Source organism: Camelus dromedarius, chromosome 7 (genome assembly GCF_036321535.1).
Source record: "Camelus dromedarius isolate mCamDro1 chromosome 7, mCamDro1.pat, whole genome shotgun sequence".
In the NCBI taxonomy this organism is placed as follows: Eukaryota; Metazoa; Chordata; class Mammalia; order Artiodactyla; family Camelidae; genus Camelus; species Camelus dromedarius.
In genome coordinates, this window is record NC_087442.1 from 39,444,661 (window position 1) to 39,464,550 (window position 19,890).

Below are 19,890 nucleotides of genomic sequence, written 5' to 3' on the forward strand. Positions count from 1 at the left end.
GGCAGTATTAACTTTGTAAAAAGCAGAACTCAAGAAATAAACAGCTGAGTCACTTTCCGTTGATAGAGAATATAGTCCACAATGCGGATGTGATAGCTCTAGACCTTATTTTCTACATCTACAGTGAATCTTTTCTTTAAATTCAGTGCCCATGAAATAGTACAAAAATTACCAAGACTTAGGTGATAGATAAAACATCAACAGATTCCCCAAATCAAGATTAGATCACGTAGAACATAATCTTTCTATATCGTTACAAAATCTAGAAAGTAAAAAGAAAAAAAGTTAAAGAAGGAAGGGAGAAAAGAAGGGAGGAAGAAAGAAAAAAGAGCATGAGGGAAAGAAGAAAAGCTTAAATGACAGCAACCAAAAATACTTTCACCATTTGAAATATTTTTTTCAGAAACAGTCAACTTCTGGGTCAGAAAGGAAATGAAAATTTCCATTACAGTCTTCTCAGAAAGGATATTCAGTGAGAAGTTGGGATGTCAAAACTGGTGACGTGCATCCAATTTAAAAAACAAGTTAGGGAAAAAAGAGGAATATAAACTTATTCAAAGTAGGGGAATGAAAATATAAATCTGAAAGCAAAAACAAATGAATCAGAAATGAGAAAAGCAGTGAAATGCATAGATTCAAGAGCTAGCTCCTTAAAAAGGCAATAAAAGTAACCTCTAGAACAGCTCTGTCCAGAAAACATTCTGTGATGATAGACTGTTCTATGTGGGCACTGTCCAGCACAGAAGCTACTAGTCACACATGTTTGTTGAGCACTTGAAGTGTGACTAGTGCAACCGAGGAAGTAAATTTTTAATCTTATTCAATTTTTATTTTATTTAAAAAATTTTTATTGAGATATAATTGATTTACAATGTTGTATAAGTTTTAGATGTACTACTGCAAAGTGATTCAGTTATACATACATACATATATCTATTCCTTTTCAGATTTTTTTCCATTATAGGTTATTAGAAGATACTGAATATAATTCTATTCAATTTTAATTGATCTTAATTTAAGTCATCACACACGATTAATGTGCTACCATATTGGACAACACAGCTCTAGAAAGTAAACAGAGAAGAAAATAAGTAATAAATACTTGAAAGTGTTAATATATAGATGAAGATTAAAATACAAAATACCATAGAAATCTGTGCTAAAAATTGAATATTTCTACAAAATGGCAGTTTCTAAGGGAAAATATTGACTCTAAAAGAAATAGATATCTGAATGCAGCATAACAAAAGAAGAAAGACCCTGAAAAATTTGTGAAGTGATTACTTTGCTAAAGATGCTTTGGATCCTGAGTTTTATAGGCAGTTTTGTTCAAACATCAGGGAAAAGGTTATTCCCATATTGATGATTGTATAAGAGACTACTATTAGAAAAGAGAATGGAAAATTATTGTGGATGATGTATGTGCTTACCAAAACTGAAACAAAAAAACAAGGAAAAACCCTTAAAAAGTGTGAGTTTAGTAAGGATCTGGAATATTAAGAAAATGCACCAAATGATAGCTAGTTTATATTCCAGCAACAGCAATTTAAAAAATATCACCTAAAAATGTACTCTGTTAATAAGAGTGGCAAACATATAAAATGCCCAGGGAACAAACTTCATAAGAATTTCCAAGGCAGAAGAAAATTGAAACTTTACTGAAGGAAATCAAAGTCTGACTGAAATACATAGGAAGACCTTTTGGTTGGCAGGTGACAGAAACCCAACACCAAGTCTCTTAAGTTTGAAAGGAGATTTGCTGGAAGGATACCATAGTAGTTCACAGACCTGTAGAAAAGCTGTAGAAAACTCATAGGTCTGGGAATATAAGGGACTGGAACCAGCTTGTGCCACTCTCAAGACCCTTCTTGTTTTTTTTCCTGCTTTCCTTCGGATATTGGCTTCATTTTCTCAGGCTCGTTCGTGTGTTGATTGGGACATGTTGCTAGCACTAACAGTCTAAGAGAAAGGAAATTACTTGTTGGTTTCAGTATGAAAAATACTACAGGGAAGAACTGTGATTATCTGAGATTTGGTTGTATACCTACTTCTCGACTTATTACTGAGGCCAGGGCCATGGAATAACATAGCTAAAAAGCCCACCAGACTCACATGGGATAAGTAATGGGGGAGGAGACATTCCCAAAATAAAGTGAGAGGGGCTATTATAAGTAGGGAGGAAATGGTGCTTAGGTAAACAAATATGATAGCTGTTTTATACTGAAAGGACATTTCGTCTACCTGGATGACAGCATGATATATTGTGAAGATGATCATTCTTTTGATAAATAAATAAATAAAATAATTAATTATACCTTTGTTAAATACCATCTTAATGTAAATTCAAAAGGGAGATTTCTCTTTAGAAATTTTTAAACTAAATTTTCTTAAAGACTTAAACAAGTAAGAATAGCCAAAAGGAAGGGGGAGGTGTTGCAATATCAGATGGATATTATAAAGTTATAATAAATAAAATAATGTGATTCTGTTGTTTAAAAAGTTTAATTTAACATTGTAACTCAGAAATAAACCCTAAAAAAAGAAGAAAGAAATCCTAACATATTTGAGAATTTAAAATATATCATCACAAATCAAGTTGTAGCCTTACATTTTGATAGCCCTCCCACCTCAGTGTGTATGACATCTGAAATAGAGTTAAATGTTCAGATCTCTTCGAAGTTGCAGGGGACAGTTTCTGAAAAGTTTCTAAAACCAAGATTTGTATATTGAAAGTTACAGAACAGTACCTGTGTGACTGATTTAAAGATATTCAAAACATTACTTATACTTTACTTTTTGTACTATCATTACTGTTTTAGTGGGCATACAACTTTTCACCTGGGCTTTATTGGGTTCATTTCTGACTTCTGTACCCAAGCCCCAATTTTCCTACCCCCTGGGAATTTTAGGAGCCTTATCCTCCCCAAAGGAGAAGATACCTGTGAACACATGTCATGGGTATTTTGAGAACCATTGAAAGTTTCCAAGGTGGTTTTCTTTCTTTTTTTTTTTTTTTTCACCTTTCTGGAGAATTAAATCTCTTCTTTCCTTTGTGCTTTGCAGGTCTCTAACTTCTCAGCCTTCTGCTAGTATAATGCTGTGTATTTTTTTTAGATCAGGAAACCAAGTTGATAAGTCACTTGTCAGATTTAAATGGGACTACCGCATCACCTTGGGCTGCTCCTGCCAGCAGTTTATCAGGCTGCCACCATTAGACACACTTCAAAATGAATCTGTAGTTATTTTGGATTTAGATTCTTCTCATCTCATTTTCTTGCTGTGTCTTTCCTTAGCCCATTAAACTCATCTTGCATTATTCATCTCTCCCTGCATCCTGAACTTCTTCTTTAAATGAAGCTGCAAACTGCTTCATGGAAGGGACTGCAGCATCAAGGCTCTCTCTGGTTGTGGACAGGGTGTATCTTATTTCTTACATAAAAGGATAACTTTTTCATAGTAAAAAAATGCAAAACATTGTGCTTGATTTACACTCTGTGTGTGTTTGTTTACTTATAAATAAAGTACAAACAGTGTGATGCATCACCCTGAGCCCTGGATTAGGAGAATGAGAATTTTGGGTCAAAGCAATTTGTGTTTTCTAACTCTGTGATTTAGGTGATTTGATCTCTTGGAGCCTTAATGTTCTAGTGTTCAATACTGTTTCAATAATACTTACTTTGAAGGGTTGATTTGATGATTAAATAAGGTACCGTAGTGAAGGCATCATGACAATGCACAGCACATAGCAAGTACTGAACAAATGTTGGTTACATGTGAATCTGAGCACTTGTTCTGTTGATAAACTCAGTGGTACAGAAGCGGCTCCCAGAGTTCGTGATTCTGGAAGAAACAATCCATCTGGGGCGTCCATCGGGTACACAAAAAGTTGTCTTTGTGAAGAGAAGGGAGAGGATTTAGGGCAGGGACAGAGGGGAGATAACAGGAAAAGAGAATGTAATGGGCACTGAATTGGAGTCAGGAACAAGCCAAAGGCAAGAGGAAAGCTGAGATGGGGAGGGAGGGGTGTGGGCAGAAGCAGATGGGATGGAGTGGGCTGAGCGGAGTTGCTCATCTCCTGCACCTGAGCCACATTATTTTTGTTACCCTGAAGGGTTAGTTTGTGTATAATTTCCCTCAGGGGTTTTTTGATATTATTGAGAGAGACCTGTGTGACTCTATTTCCATATTTTTGCTTCTACTTAGTCAGAAACATTTCATGCTTTCAAAGTCAACTTAAAATAAATTAGAGCAGGGGAATTTTTATTTTTCATTTTGTCAGAGCGGACATTCCAGTGTCCCTGGAGAGTGCTCTGCTGAGAATCAGAGGAAGAGTTCTTTTCCATTCTCTCAGAGTTAAAGGAGGAGAGTGCTCCAGAGGGCTCACATCAGATTGAGCTGGGATGAGCCATGTCAGGAGGCTACCTACGATCCACATAAGGCAGGAATGAGTAGCAGATGGGATTCTGCTTGTATTTTCTAGGATCCAAAAACTGTGTGGAAACCATATGAAGCGGGTACCTTTGAGCCCAGCTTCATATCCCGTTAGCCCACTATTTAAGCTCTAGCTGTACTGCTTTCTCTTGATTTTTGTGCCGAGGATTCTCTAATGATGTGGGAGTTGTCCCACAGTCATGCATAGTATACCCAGAAGGGCTGGGGAATTAATTTCCTATGGGTACCCTTGTCATGAGCTGAGAGCCTGTACATAAATGCTCCCTCTTCCATTCCTCAGGAGGGTCATTCTGATCATCACCTGCAGTGACTCCAAAGATCTCTGACTGCACTGATATAAGGGACGGGAGGGAGGAATTAGGATTATTTTGTTATTGTAAGATACCTGTGAAATGGCATGGTGTTTTTGAAAGTGCACTTGGATTATCTATAAATGTATATTGTGAACTCTAGGGCAACCACTGAAAGTTAAAAATATAACTATAACCAATATGCTAAGAAAGAAGAATCATGTAAGAAGCTCAGAAAAACAATGGAAGACAAAAATAGGAACAAAAAACAAGGGCAACAAATAGAAAATAATAATGGATATGGTAGATATTAATCCATTTATTTAATTCATAATTATATCAATAATCATTTGAATATCAGTAGTCTAAACTGACCAATGGTCTAAGGGTACCAATTAAAAACATAGTTAATAACCAGTTGTGGTGACAACTCAATATTGCACCTGTGTGCTGACTTCCCTTTTGTACCCTAATTCACTCCTCCATGTCCTTCACTCCTGCTTCCTGAAATCACTTCCAGATAAACCACTTGCCATCAGCACCTGTCTCAGGGTCTGCTTTCTGGAAGAAAACCCGGCCAAGACCCTACATTGGAAGCAATTCATTACGGGCTAGGAAAGGCCTCTTTCTCTGGACTTGGTGGTATTCTTGGTTTCACTCTTAGTATGCTTCCTATGATACATTTTATTGCTTAAAATTTTTGAAACTGTTTTTATTCACCTTTCACCTTAAAGTTTTCTTTTTTTAAATAGTCCATCAGTTACTAATTAATTTATTCAGCAAACATCTCTTTCAAGTCCTGTTGAAAACCATCACGAGTTCATACTGATAGTTTTAATTTGGATCCAATGCTGCAGGGTTCTTCTTCATACTCTCCTGTTGCCCACTGTATGTTCCTTCTCCTGAGGTGAGAGCTCTGGGCCCCAGTGCCCTCGTGCTAGTTGCTTGTTTGCTCTTTCCTCCAATACACATGACATCGTTCAGATGACTACTTTATGATTACTGCTGACTAGAAGCCAACTCAGCGAAGCTCCAAATTTCTTTGCAGTGTGTATGTGTGTGTGTGCCCTTAGAACTGGTCTCTGAGGATGTACAGTTAGAATACTGTATTCAACAGATACTTAAATTAATTCTTGTCTTCCATTTTGGTTATGTTATCAATTTGATATATAGTTAGATTTGTTTGTTTCTGTTTGTATTCAGCTTTAGGATTTCTTTATTCCCTGTTGGTTTGATTTGATTTTTGAATATGAAAACATTTACACAGTTGAAAAGTAAAAACTGTCTGCAAATGTGAAGTCATTCTCTCATCTCTAGTGTATTCTGCCTACTCTCAAGCCATCCCCGGTAGGTAACTATTTTCATGGTTTCTGGTCTGTTATTCTTGTTTGTCTCTCTGCAAAAATACGCAAAAACGTTTCTCCTGTTTTTTCACTCAAGAGATAGCATAATACACTATCAAATACTAGGAAGCATAATATACAACTTACACTTACTGCTTTTTCCAGTACTATTAGAAATCTCTCCTTATCAGTTTATAGAGATCTTTCTCTTTGGGATATTAGTAGCCCATTATCGGTATGTAGCATAGTTAATTCAACTGACTACAAGTATGATTTGGCTAATTAAAGGGGGATTTCTCAAGCTGGGTGCAACAAATGTTGGTTACAGACAGCATGAGGACTCTGAAATTGCTGAAGGACAATTAAAAAAAATCATACGAGTCCAAAGTGAATATGTGTTAATGGTCTTATTTAACTTATTAATTGTTGAAGAAACCAGGAAGATGTTACAACTGGTTTGAAGGAGAATCTAAAGAATGACAAATACACAAGTCCATCAGGGATGCTGAGATGAATTTGCTTATTAGATGTAAAACTCGCAAAACATATCAGTATCTACAGGGCAGTAACCAGTTGCATCCCGTGGGACACACTTTGCATTTCTCTAAACAAAAATCATTTGCATTACTCTCAGTTTTCTCCAATTTATACAACTGTGAAATATCTACGAGATAATAGAAAATGGAGATAACTGAAATGGGTGAGCTAGGCAGGGAACCTACTAAACTTTTTTGTCCATTTCAAAGTCTTTAACTATTTTTCTTGACGTTTATGGAGGGGATGGGGATGAGGGGTAGGGGAAAACAAATTCATTTTCCCAAAGACTGGCTCTAGTCTGAACCAGTTAGTAGCTGCCTTGCATTTTTCGGCCTCTCCAAAGCTTCTTGAGGGCAGGATTGTGATGATGTAATTAAAGTTTCTGTGTGTCTGAAGCATTCAGCTCAGAGTTCTGAAGTGCTCTGCACTGGCCAAGAGTTTTGGGGCACAAACGTGAATCTCATTCTGTTGATGGTTGGTGTGCATCAGTAGACTCATGCTCCAGGTGTATTCGCACTTCTTGAGTCTTCCCATTTTGTGCTGTGTTGTTCACCTAAAGTAGACTGTTGTCAGTAATTTACCTTCTGAAAGAGGTTAAAACAGAAATAGCAAAATTCTCCTCATAATGCTTCATGTGATGCCGGCTTCCTGGATCTCTCTGGGGTTTGTGCCTTAGGGCCAGGTTATAGGTGAGATGGCACTAATGAGCTGTTATAATTAGATCCTTGTGGACAGAGCCCAAGTTCTACTTAATTACAGCTTTATCAAGTCAGATAATGGCTGGAACGCTCCAGGACAGGGCTGAAGATTAAACATTGCTCTTGTTTAAAACATTTACTATTTTTGTTCTTTAAAATTATTGTTTGGGTTCGGTGAGAAGGATAATTTTCCCCCCCCACTTTATCATGCTGTGAAAAATTTTATCTCAGTCTTGATAGAAGTGTTGACTGAAATAGAGTATTCTCATTTGAATCATGTATTCATCATCTGCGTACTTCCTCTTCATAAATATGGAGAGGATCTTTGTTTATATTTTCTATCTTGAAATACAACCTTTAGAACACAGTTCAATTATGGACCCACGAACTGCTCTGCCCCCAGCATTTTCTGATGGCATCGCAGTCTGCCTGGCTGCTTTAACAGAAGCCACCTCTCTCTTCTTTACCCTCTGCCCCCAATCAGTTACCAAATCCTACTAATTCTGGTTGCTTATCTCCTCAATCCACCTAATTTCCTCTGTCTTCATTATCACCAGGCTATTCCAGACCCTTTATTTTCTCACGGCCAATTTGCCTTCTGGCTGATCACCCGGTTCTACTCCCGTGCACACCTCCCAACTGGAACATCCTCTGTGTTGCTGGTTCCCAACATTTTCTTGAGCAGAGGCCTCCTCCCCCATCTTTTAAAGTTAAGAAACAAAACAAAACAAAACAAAACAAAAAACAAATCATGACTATCCCATGAGAGTAATTGTTCTCCGGGCTCTCAAAGGTCAAGAGAAATACAGGCCATTTCCACTTTCTAAGTTTCCCAGAATATTAAAAATGTTGGGAAATGCCAAAATAAGTTATGAAAATTGTAGTATGTTGTAACTGTTTGCATTTAACAAATTAATAACTTTAACATGAGAAAACTGTGCAATGTAATTATGCCTTTTACAAGATAATTGGAGGATTTATTAAAAAATCAATTGCCACTGCCTTATAGATGGTAGTGTTTGGATATGGGGAACACCTTTATGTTAATGTGATAGCACACATGTAACATTTAGGAATGCATTTGGCTGTAGACAGCTGAAGGCCTAAGAATGTGATAGGTAGGTATTCATATGTCTTGTATCCAGAAATCTGGAGATGGAAGAGACCAGGGAAGCCGTTCAACTGTGTGGTCAGAGACCCAGGTTCTTTCTACCTTTTTGCTTCTCCATATGTAAGATTTTGGCTTTTTTCATAATGCTTGTCACCTCTTGGTCACAAGATGGTTGCTATAGCTCTCACACATGTCCACTTTCCGGGAGGAAGAATTAAAAAGGGCCAAGGAATAAAAAAGGAAAGGGAAAATTTAAAGGGACAAAAATATTTTTCTCCTGTTGAGATTTTACTTTTTTATTCAGAGAGGCACTAGTCCCAGGAATTTCTACTTACATTTCATTGGCCAGAATTATAACACACGTTTAGCCATAGTCATAAGGGAGGCTGGGAAATTGAGTATATTGTTTTTTAGCTTCCTTGGATGAGGAAGGTAAGTGAAAAGGGAGTTGAGCATGAATGTTGCGTGAATCCTATTTATAGCTTCTGCCACAGTCTTCTTTTAAGCTTGCCAGTGTATCTTTGTAGCTGTTGGTACAACTTCTGGAGGTGTGATCCCATGTCCATCTGGGACCTCTTATGCAGAGCTTTACTGGACCACATGGCTCTTCTGATTCACTGAGAAAACGGTGGAAAAGCTGTCATGAATTCGTTAGTGCTTTTACATAAATTTATAGTTTATTAATCACACCTATATATATTTAAAAATCAGTCTTATATGAAGACTTTGTTACTTTGCCTGTAGATACAGTGGACTCATGGACCTCTTCATGTAGCCCTCGTATTCCCCACGGGTCCACTGCTCTACCGCACATTGGTTTCCTTTCCGGAGCACAGAAATGGTCATGTCATCATGACCTTGGTTAAAGATCTTTAGTTCTTTTTTGCCCAAGGAAGAAATTCTAAGATGATTAGCATTTTATTCAAGACACTTTATAACCAATCTTTGGCCTTATCTCTGGTCACAGCCCTCTCGCTTTGCTGCAGCCTTAACAAACCGCTTTGTTGTGCCTCTGAGCCTTTGCACTTGCTGTTTGCCCTGCATATTCTCCTCTCTCTTCTCCACCTGCGGAAGATCTGTTCCTGCTTTAGACCTGTATCGGATGTCATGTTCTCTGCATAGCTTCCCCAGGGGCCTGAGGCAGGGTGACTGAGCACTTTCCTCCGGTAGCACTTTCTTTGCCCCTAACTTATAATGCATTGCCCATTTGCTGTGATTGCTTATGGTTTGACTCATTCCCAAGGGAACCAGTTTCATTCATCTTTCTGTTTCTAGAGCCCAGAATGGAAACTGGCATATTGAGGGAATTCAATATGTGTATATTGAATGAATAAATGAAAGAGTGAAGGGAAATGGGCAGGGAATTTATTGTAAAGCCTTCATTTAGATCAAATTTGAGAAAATAGGCTGCAGCTTTTGTTCTTCTTCCTAGATCCAGACCTTAGTTAACATAGAATAGACAGACCTTCATTAAATAGAACCAGACTTTCATTAATAGGACCAGATCTTATTAAGACATAAGTTCAGGAATGAAAATGCTGTCTTGAATTTCAGAAGTTGGAGGTGTTTGTTTCCTGCCACTAATGTGCTTTAGTTTTCTCTTAGTTGACACAAAAGCAGTTTGGATGTGGGACACCCAAAAAGGTCAGTCGTGACCATGGTCATTAAAAGAGTCATTTGTGGACCTGTGGGTGTCCTTGGTGAAGGTTCAGGGATCCTTGTGAGGTGCTCCCTTTTGTATGTAAAGTTCTTTCGATCTTAGCTGGACAACAAACCATGATGATTTCCTCTGTTGTGGGCTACAGGTGGTTGTTCAGGGAGGCATCCCCATGTGTGTACAAATCTGTTCTCTAACCACCAATCACATGCATGTGCATTAGTTGGCACTGCTCCTTTCTTCTCCATGCACACCTTCTCATGCCGCATAAAGAGCCTTTGTGTGAATTAGAATATACTTCTGCATGGATGGAGTAGAAAAAGTCAATCCCTTCTAGACGGACACAGCTCCGTGGGTGCATAACTTGGAGATTTGACAGTATATCTGACCAAAGAGAATGGCTTTCTTTCCTCTGGGAAGAGCATAACCAGCACTAACCAATGGTAATGGCCATGCCCTCAGGCTCTACTTAAAAAAAAAACTTACTCATAGACTTTTAAAATAATGACTGTTTACTTTTATTATTTATTTGTATTTTTATAATAATTTTTAATTTTAGATTTTTAGATTTACAGACAATTTGCAAAGATAGTACAGAGTTCTCCTATACCCTACGCAGTTTCCCCAGTGACTAACTTCTTGTGTTAGTATGGGACATGTGTCACAATTAATGAACCAATATTGATACGTTATTATTAGCTAAAGTACGTACTTTGTTCAGATTTCCTTTGTTTTTATATAGTGTCCTTTCTGAGTTTCAAGACTCCATCAGGATACAACATTTAATCATCATGTTTTCTTAGGCTCCTTTAGGCTGTGACAGTTTTTCCGACTTGTGCTCTGATAACCTTGGCCGTTTTGAGGAGTCCTGACTGGTCAGGTGTTTTGCAGAATGTCTCTCAGTGGAGATTTGTCTGATGTTCTTCCTATGACTAGACTAGATGTTTTACCATGTTTTATTATTTAGGTGTGGCAAGGCCAACAGATCAGGGGATGTTTGCCATTGGAAAGACAGTTTGTTAATATTCCCAGATCCCAAAAGAGAGGGTATACATCACAGCACGGAGGCCACACTGAGAAGAACTGGGGTTGTTATGAGACAGAGGGAGGGAGGAATTGTGGGCAAGGGTTTTTATTGTGGTTCTTCAGGAAGGAATGGGCATGGCAGAGTAAACAGGCTTAGGATTGGCATGTTTGAATAATTCCAGTGCTCTTCGGGGATTTGGGGCTGTCCCTAGTTGTCTAGGACCTGCCTGGGGTCATTGGGCAGGTGGATAGTGGCTCAGAGAGTGAAAGCTTGTAAGGAAGGTGGTGGGGTGTGGACTCTGGTTTGGTTGGTTTGTATCTGAAAAGCATACCCCTGGGAGAGGAACTCTTTCTGAAGAATTGAGGGGAGGTAGGTGGTAGGAAATGAGAAAGGCAGGAGGCCAAGGCAGCGTGACTTGGGCATATTACCTGTTGTGCAGAACAAGGCATGTCTGGGATATGCATGTAAGGCAGATATTAAAGCATCAAGTTTATAGAAGCTGGGAAGTGCTTAATACACTGGGGTTATATGTTTTGGGTAGAAAGAGCACATAGGTAAAGTGCCATTTTTATCACATCGTGTCAAAGTTACCCAGTATCAGTGTAACTTACCATTATTGATACTGACCGTGATTACCTGGCTGTTCAGACCCTGTTTTATGATACTCTACCCGCTTCATGTCTGCCTTTAATGCTCATCTCGTGTTTGAAGGGCTTGTAAGGTAGGGTATCAGTAAACCCCAAGTGTAATTCTCCTTGAGTCTTGATCTTGCAGAAGAACGAATCTGTCTGTAGTGAGTTCTAGTTCTTAGACGTGGGGCCCTCTTTGGGATAGGCATCTCCGTAGAACGGAGTCTTGAGACTTGGGCCTTATGGAAGATAAGTTCACAGGGGAGACTTGTGTCTGAATATCTTTTCTGTTCTTCAAAATGGTAGTCCATTGTATGCTTCCAATTGCTGAAAATGTATCTAAGTAAATACTGACAGCTCTAGCAGGAGTTGGAGTTGATTACACTGAAATGAGACAGGAGTACTTAGCTGTGAGTTCAGTTGCTCAGAGTGTTAGCCTATTTTTCCGTATAAATTTAAAATATCCTGGTTACTTCATAAGTTGCCTGACCAGTATCTTTTAGAGCCCTCTGATGTTGGTAGAGATCATGAAAATTGTGTAAATGTTCCTGCTCTGCTTTTGAAAATCCTGACTTGGGCAAGGGAGCACATGGAGTTGGTTGGTAATTCACCTGCACCTTTTTTCCCCTCGTGCCTCAGGGTCTAAGTCACAGAACTGTCTGTGGAACTCTCTCATCGATGGACTCACAGGGAATGTCAAGGAAAAGCCACGGCCAACGATTGTCCACGACCCCCGACCCCCAGAGGAAATCCTAGCTGATGAACTGCCTCAGCTTGACAGCCCGGAAGCCTTGGTGAAAACATCCTTCAGGTTTGGTGGATTGCAACTCAGTTTGTTCCTTCCTATTTGTTTGTGGAGTTATTTCAGTCCAGTTGGATGCAGTGGCCAGCAAATTACCTCATTTCTTTGCACTGAGTAAATTAGAATTGATGAAGTGTGTTGGAATTAATGCTCATTGGACTTCTGGCTGGATTTCCTGAATGTAATGAAGACCGTATCAGTAGTTAAGTTGCTGTTGATATTTAATTGGTATTGGCATTTAAATGCTGAGGCATAGGATTTACTGATGTTGGCAATTTGAGTTGGATTAATGAGTCTTTGCTTCAAAGGAGGATGACGCGGGGAGATAAGTGTGCAGAGAAAAAGCACGTGTGGGCATTAATGCCGCCCCGTATCTTTAGAGCCCCTTGCTGAGGGAAGGTTTCTAGTTGTCCGAGATGTGAGAGCTATTGCCTCCTGACATGAAGCGAGAATCTTCTTGTGTCGTTTCCCAGGTGGCTGTTTAGTCTGTCCTTGTTAATTGTTCAGTCTTGCCTCTTCCTGCAAAGGGCTCTTTTATTTTTGTTTTGTTCTTACTCCATTTTCAGTGTGACGGTGCCCCTTACCTTCTCACCCATATTAAATAAAAATCAATCTGGGTATGGATGTGGTGTATAAAAGTGATTTTTTTTCCCCTCAACGGGCCTTTCAAACTCACTTTTGAAATACACAGTCATACTGGTATGAGAAATGAAGACTGAATGATTTTGCCAGCCTGTCTTCCTCCCCTCTTTTTCCCATTGTCCTAATCATACTTCTTCATTTTTCTTTCCATTATATAAGGCTTTCATACTCTCCATGTGTCTAGGAGAACATATGAACCTCCCTTTTCTTCCCTCATGAACAAATCAGACAACTCTTGGAGTCCATGAAATATATTTGAAAAATGTGCTCTGTTTTGGATCCAGGTGATGTGTGTAATCGCCCGGTAAAAGCCATTTCATTGTGTGAAGATTCTTAGTGTAGACTGACTTATAGACGAATTCTGAAAAGGAGTGATGAATAGGGGTTTGGAGTTCTTTATATAATGTGACTGACGCCATGGTGGGACAAGAATTGCAAGGCAAATGCTTTCCTTATTCCTAGTGAGGGTTTGGTTACTGCGCTGTGAGCTTTAAATAAAATAAAACCTTCTCAAGTAGAGAGAAGTACATTCTCTGAACCTGCGATTCTCTGCAGGTGACTGTGGTGGGAGGGGTGGGGTGAATGGTTTTCGTGATCGGTGTGTTCTCATCTCCAAGTGTCTCTGGTGGAGTCAATGCCTTCACATAAAGCCTTCTTGAAGCTGCTCCTTCCACACCAGACTGGGTTCACAGTCATCTTCAGTGAATAGCTAAAGAGTTGCTCTCAGGAAAAGAACATCGGATTTGCTGCCCAACTCTGTTACCATCACCCCTTCCCTTTGCATTCCCAGAAGATGTACTGATGGCTCTGAACTTCAGTGCTCTGCTAGTTGTATTATATACCAATGTCTTTCTTCCAGAAAGAGATTAAATTATAAATTTGTTAAGGTCAGACCTATTTCTGGTTCCTTATAGCACTTGGTGCAGTAGGAAAAACCCAACAGGTATAAATATGCCATCCTATAGCAACAGAGGCCAGAAATGTATTGGCATTTGTTATTCATCGATCTTCTTAATACAACTGTGCTATTCTGGAACCATTCTTTCTTCCAGAGAAGATAGTTGATTTCAGCAGCAATGTTAGAGGGTAAATATTCTCTAAAGCAGTTGTCCTTAACTGTGGTAGTGATGTCAGTTGTAAGATTTGTTGTGCATAAATTACTATAAGCAAAATGTGGGAACAGCCTACTTATCAAGAAATAAATTAGAGGAGAGTCCGGTTGCTCTTGTGATAATGCCACTTGTTTTCTATATGCCTTTTGGATTGCAGAGAAGGAATGAGTTATAGCTGGATTTTAAATAATGCTAATAGGAATGTATCACTGTGCACCCCCTGCACATCCCCTTTCACTCCAGGAGTGAGAAAACCTGAGAATTGCTGACTCTTAATGTTAGTGACTCTAGGAAATCTAGGAAGACCGGTGGGTTATACCCCCGCATTTTTAAACTTCAGGGGCGCATCCATAGTTAGTGCTCTCAATCGCTAAAGTTACTTCTTTAACCAAGCAGTGCAGTCTTCCCTCTGCTGAGATGGAGGTGTTGGGTTCTTTTCCTTTCTTCTTTTTTTGTGGGGGGAAGTAATTAGGTTTATTTCTTTCCTTGGTTCTAGAAGGGGTACTAGGGATTGAACCCAGGACCTCAGAGGCATGCTAAGCATGCGCTCCACCGCTGAGCTATACCCTACCCCCCCCGTTGGGTTCTTTTTTCTGATTCTGAAATTCAGAGCCTCTCAGCCACCGTGCCTTCTGGGTGTGGGTGTGCATGTGAACACATTTATGCGCACCCCTGCACACAGTTAAGGGGTCTGGGCATGTGATTGTGAACATCCTGCCCTCCTCAGTTCTAGAGGGTCTGTTTGCTGAGGTGGGACACACAGGTCTCATGAATTCATATCATCTGTCCTCCTACCTTTTCTGTTGGATCGTTACCACTGAGCAACACTGGAGAAGTGGTAGTGTTGGTTACTCCCTTCTGTTTCTCCTTGTTCACACTTGGGGGGCATTTGGAACCTGGGGCTGGGAAATATGGTCATCAGCTTTTATTATCAGATAAGGTCCAAATTACAATGATAATAAGCCCAATGTGCCAAATTATCAGAAAGTCCAGTCTTTTCTTGGGGTTCTTCTCCCTAACTGTGTCCCAGGACCCTCATGCATACTGATGGTGGTTTAAGACAGCCCTCATCCTGCTCTGCCTCTTGCCACCTGCCATGGAAATGGGATCTCACGTTGAAGGTGGACTTTCTGACCTCAGTGAAGTTATGTCTATGTTGTTACTAGTCCAGATAGCCTCTTGCTTGTAATGTCTCCTTCTGCTGGCTTCTGTTGTCCTTTTCTGACACCTGGCCTCAGTCAGCACTACCACAGCTTCTCAGATGTGGTTGAGAATCTTCATTTCATTTCCCCCAGAAATCTTTTCTACATCTTTGTAAGTATGTGGAGACAGTTATATGTAAGCCACTCTCATAACAAAGTGTGCACTTGTTTTATATTTGCTTAATATTTTCATTCAAGTAGTTCTTTCCAGATGAGAGGGACAGTTTGCCCTAAATTAAATTCTGTTCTGTAGTCCCCAAGATAGGAAGTGTTTATACATTTGTAAATGGTAGATGTTTTTCAAAAAAGTTTCAAAAGTTTGTATGTTTCAGTCTCCCCTAGGCTCCCTGTTACAACAGTAGGTGTTTTGTATGGCCAGGCACAACCCTAACAACCCACAGATGACAGCCCTGTTAGAGACGAAGAAACTGGCCCAGAAAGGTAGAGCTGATAGTTCTGATTGAATTAAAACACAAACGAATAAGGGCAATTGATTATAAATTGGTGGTCACCAGTGGCAGAAGTAAGGGGTAATTTGCATAGACTTTAGGTCCTCCTTCATCTTTATCAGCCCCCAGAATCTCACTCCAGATAAATATATCATCTATAAACTCACATGAAAAGCATGTTTGTGATGCACCTGCAGCTTCAAAGTCACTCTTCTTCCAACCAAACGACCACTGGTTGCCAACACTTTCTGTTTACATGTCAGTTAGCAGTGATGCCAGAGGCTGTAGCAGAAAGTCAGAATTAGATACACAGGTTTAGTAATAAAGATTTTGGAAAATTAGAGGCACCATCTCTTTTCTCTAAGGCTTGAAAGTTGATAGTTGAGCGTGTACAAGTATCATCTCAAAGCTGAATTCTTTCCCTGACACCCTGTCCTCCAGTCCTTCTCTTTGCAGGACAGTACTGATGAGGCACACGTTCCATCTCCTGGGAGAATGAGACCAGTGCTTGAAGGGAAAGGTCTCTGGGAAGTGTCACAGCCAGTGTCTCTGGGTACTATCACAATTTTGTGCTGTGTTTTTCTATGGACTTTAATCTTTAATCCTCATGAAAGGGACATTCTAAGCTACCCAGGTAGGAAAATTCGGCTTCTCACGGTGGCTGTGTTGGGCGTTAGTCTCAGTTCTGTTACCACTGGCAAGCTACTTCATCTCTTTCTTCATCTTTGAACCTCTGTTTTCTTAACTGTCACATCTGGGGGTTGGACCAGAACAATAGTTCTCAAACTTGAGAGTGGATCACAGTCACCTGGAGGGCTTATTCAAATGGTTCTCTGGGCTCACCTCCAGGCCTGGGTGGGGTCCTAGAATTCCCTTCCTAATAAGCTTCAGTGGTGCTGATGCTGCTGGTCCAGGGACCATACTCAGCCACTGGACTAGATGATATTTAATATCCCTTTGACGCTAGAATATTTTGCTATGTTAATTTGAGCAGGGCATTTATTTAATCTGGCCCCAGTTTCTTTGTATTTCAAATAGGAATAAAGATGCCTACTTCTCAGGGTTGTTGGGAGGCTTTAAAGGAGATAATATACATGAAAGAGACAAGCACAATATCTGGCACCCAGAGTGCGCTCAGTAAGTGCTGTGTATTCCTGCTCGGCACCCCCTGGAAACCTTGCGTGCTTTTGAGTGTCTACACACAGAGTATTCAAGATCAGATTTGGGTTTTGTGGCTCCAGATGCAGACACTGTGGGCTCTGAAAGCTCACTAAGCCTCCGGCATGAGAAGTCTGCTTTCAAAACCAAAGATTTTTGAAAAGAAGCATGTGGGAACCTTTACTATATAAAAAAACTTCTTTGTCTGGAAAGTAGGTGCTCCTGGCACCTGCACCCCAGATGCCTGTTTTCATTGTTCCTCAAGACCCGTCCCTTTGAACCTATTGTTCTGCTCAGGTTTTTCTTAAAAGAGATGAGAGAGTACACTGAACCTGGAGCTTAAGGAAGACAGACCAGTCCAGCCAGTCTGATTAGTGACAGGAATCTCAGTACTTGCCACTAGAGGACCCAAGAGAACAGGAGAGAGCTGGCTGCCCAGCACTCTTTCTCCCCAGCTTCTAGTGTGCACATTTGCAAAGGTGAGACCCAGCCCAGACGGTACAGTAAGTCAAGGAAACCAGTATTGACCAGGTGTCTGCTATGTCCAGGAACTGTACATTCATTTGCTCTTTTAATCTCCCTAAACCTTGGCATGGTGAATATTGCTATCCCAGTTGTACTGGTCAGGAAACTGAGACTCAGAGAGATCAAGTCACTTACCCAAAGCCACCCAGTGAGTGGCAGAACTGAAATTTTCAACCCAGTCCACTTGGCTCGAAAGCCTTACCTTTCCACTGTGTTCTACTACCACCACATCACCTTGGCTTTCCTGCTTCTGGGTTTGCTGTTGGTGAAATAAGAGTGTGATTGGTTCTACTAATTTGGATGCGTAGTTTGAGGCTTATCTTATGTTCTGTTGCACTAAATCCTTTTTATAGTCCAGACTTATGTTTTTAATCCACCTACCCCTTTTGGATAGGGAACCTTTAAGGCAAACTTTATGTCCAACAAATTCCTTGAGGGATCCTGTTAAATCCAGATTCACATTCAGTAGGTCTGTGTTTTTAACACATTCCCAAGTGATGTGATCCAAGGACCACCTTCTAAGGAGTGAGGCATGGGCTTTGGAATAACACAGGTATGAATTTGCAAACGCTCTTCTAAACTATGTGATTTGAGTCATGGTTTTGATTCTCAGTTTCCTCATTTTACAAATGAAGACAGTGAGATAACAACACTGGCTGTGGGTGCTGTTGCTAGGATTAAGTGGGCTGTGACTATGACAATCCCTAAATCTTTCTCTCCTGGTCTTCAAAACCCTGGTTAGGAGTGGATTGATCCTCCACACCTTGATCCTTTCTTCTGTGACTAGGTTGGGCAGGGAGCCCCAGGCTGGGAATATGAGCCCCATGGGTGCTTTGCGAGCATGGCACGCCACTGGCCTGACCTCCTTGGGCAGTAGTGGAAATTCTGAAGCCCCAGTGCATGGGCCATCTCAGTTAAGTTACTTTGAATTATATGACTTGACCTAGGTTGAGGTGCTAGGCTCGGACAATTTTGCATTTGGAAAAAGAGCATGCTCACTCCCTAGAGCATCACTGGGGGCTTAAGGAGCTTCTCTTCCCACATAGAATGGACTTATTTGGGCTTTGGCAAAAGCGTTCCTGATTCTTTACATAGCTTACTAAGAATATGTCCCAGAGAGCAGAACTGCATTGAGCCAACACCCTCCGCTGCAGATGAGATTAAGGCCTTGTTAGATCTCATATAATGGATTGTGTTTTCCATGCAGAATTAAATCGTTGAAGTCATCCTCATTTTGGCTTTTGGCAGCCATTTTTCTGTCAGGGGCTGCAGCCAAGAAGTCAGTTTCTGACTTGATTACTTTCAGGAAATGTGCAATCTGGCTGATGATATGGCGTGGTGTGGGGTGGCGTGGTGTGGGGTAGCGTCCCCTGCAGCTTCAGATCCCACCCCAGGATGAGTCATGGGTTAAAATTCCCCATTAGCTCATGGGAAGTCTGGTCATACATCTTTCTCTATCACCATATGTTGGTCACCCACTGGGAACTTCACAGACCCCTACGTCCATGACTTAGTGCTGCCTCCCTAGAGTTGACATTTTTTCCTTTCTAGTCTTTACTAATCAGTAGAGTCTTACTCAAGTCTGTGAAGTGTAAAAGTAAAAGAATGAATTCTGATTTTTCTTAAAACTCAGGATAGTTTCTGTTGCATCTTTGGCTTCCCACAAGGGAAATATTTAGGCTTCTCTTTGTAAGCAAGTGTTTACAGACAGATTTTCCAGTGTTGGAAATTGACAAAAGCATATATCGAGTAGACATTCTTCCTGGTCCCTCCCCTAGTACTTTTGGGGAAAAGGGAGCTTGTCTCTGTGGTGGCCTTGGGAACACACCTCTCACATCTCTGCCCACAGAGAATGTATTTGACCCATGCCCCAGCTTCTGTGTGAGGCTGTTTGTTCCTGTGATGGTTGAGGCTCTGTTTCTCAAGGGCACTTTCAACCAATGGCTGAGAACGTCGGGGATCCTAAGGGTGGCCATTCTTGGGAGACACCAGACTCCTCTGACAGTATCATTCACTTAAGGATTCCTGGATGGCCTTTCTGAACTTTGTTTAGACCTGCACTGCAACCTAAGATACTGCCACTTAACCTCCTTCCTTCTCTCCTTCACTGGGAGTCAGACGTCATCTCGCCTCTCCCTGCCTCCCCTGGCTCCTTCCCTATTTTCTTTTACAGATGTTACCCCTGATAAACATCAAAACTAAGGTTTCCTGGCCTGTAGCACAGGAAGAGTAATGGAGCTGGAGAACAGCATGGGG

General features: G+C 40.5%; 1 protein-coding gene across 6 annotated transcripts in view; it reads left to right on the forward strand.

Annotated features, from left to right (window-relative positions):
- The window catches only part of PDE1C (phosphodiesterase 1C), a 508,368-nt gene that overhangs the window by 160,516 nt on the left and 327,962 nt on the right, over positions 1 to 19,890 (forward strand). For all 6 annotated transcript variants that reach the window (XM_064487468.1, XM_010988060.3, XM_064487470.1 and 3 more), the window contains one exon: positions 12,384 to 12,555. In XM_064487468.1, coding sequence (XP_064343538.1) covers positions 12,384 to 12,555 — 172 coding nt within the window. The remainder of the gene's footprint in view (positions 1 to 12,383; positions 12,556 to 19,890) is intronic.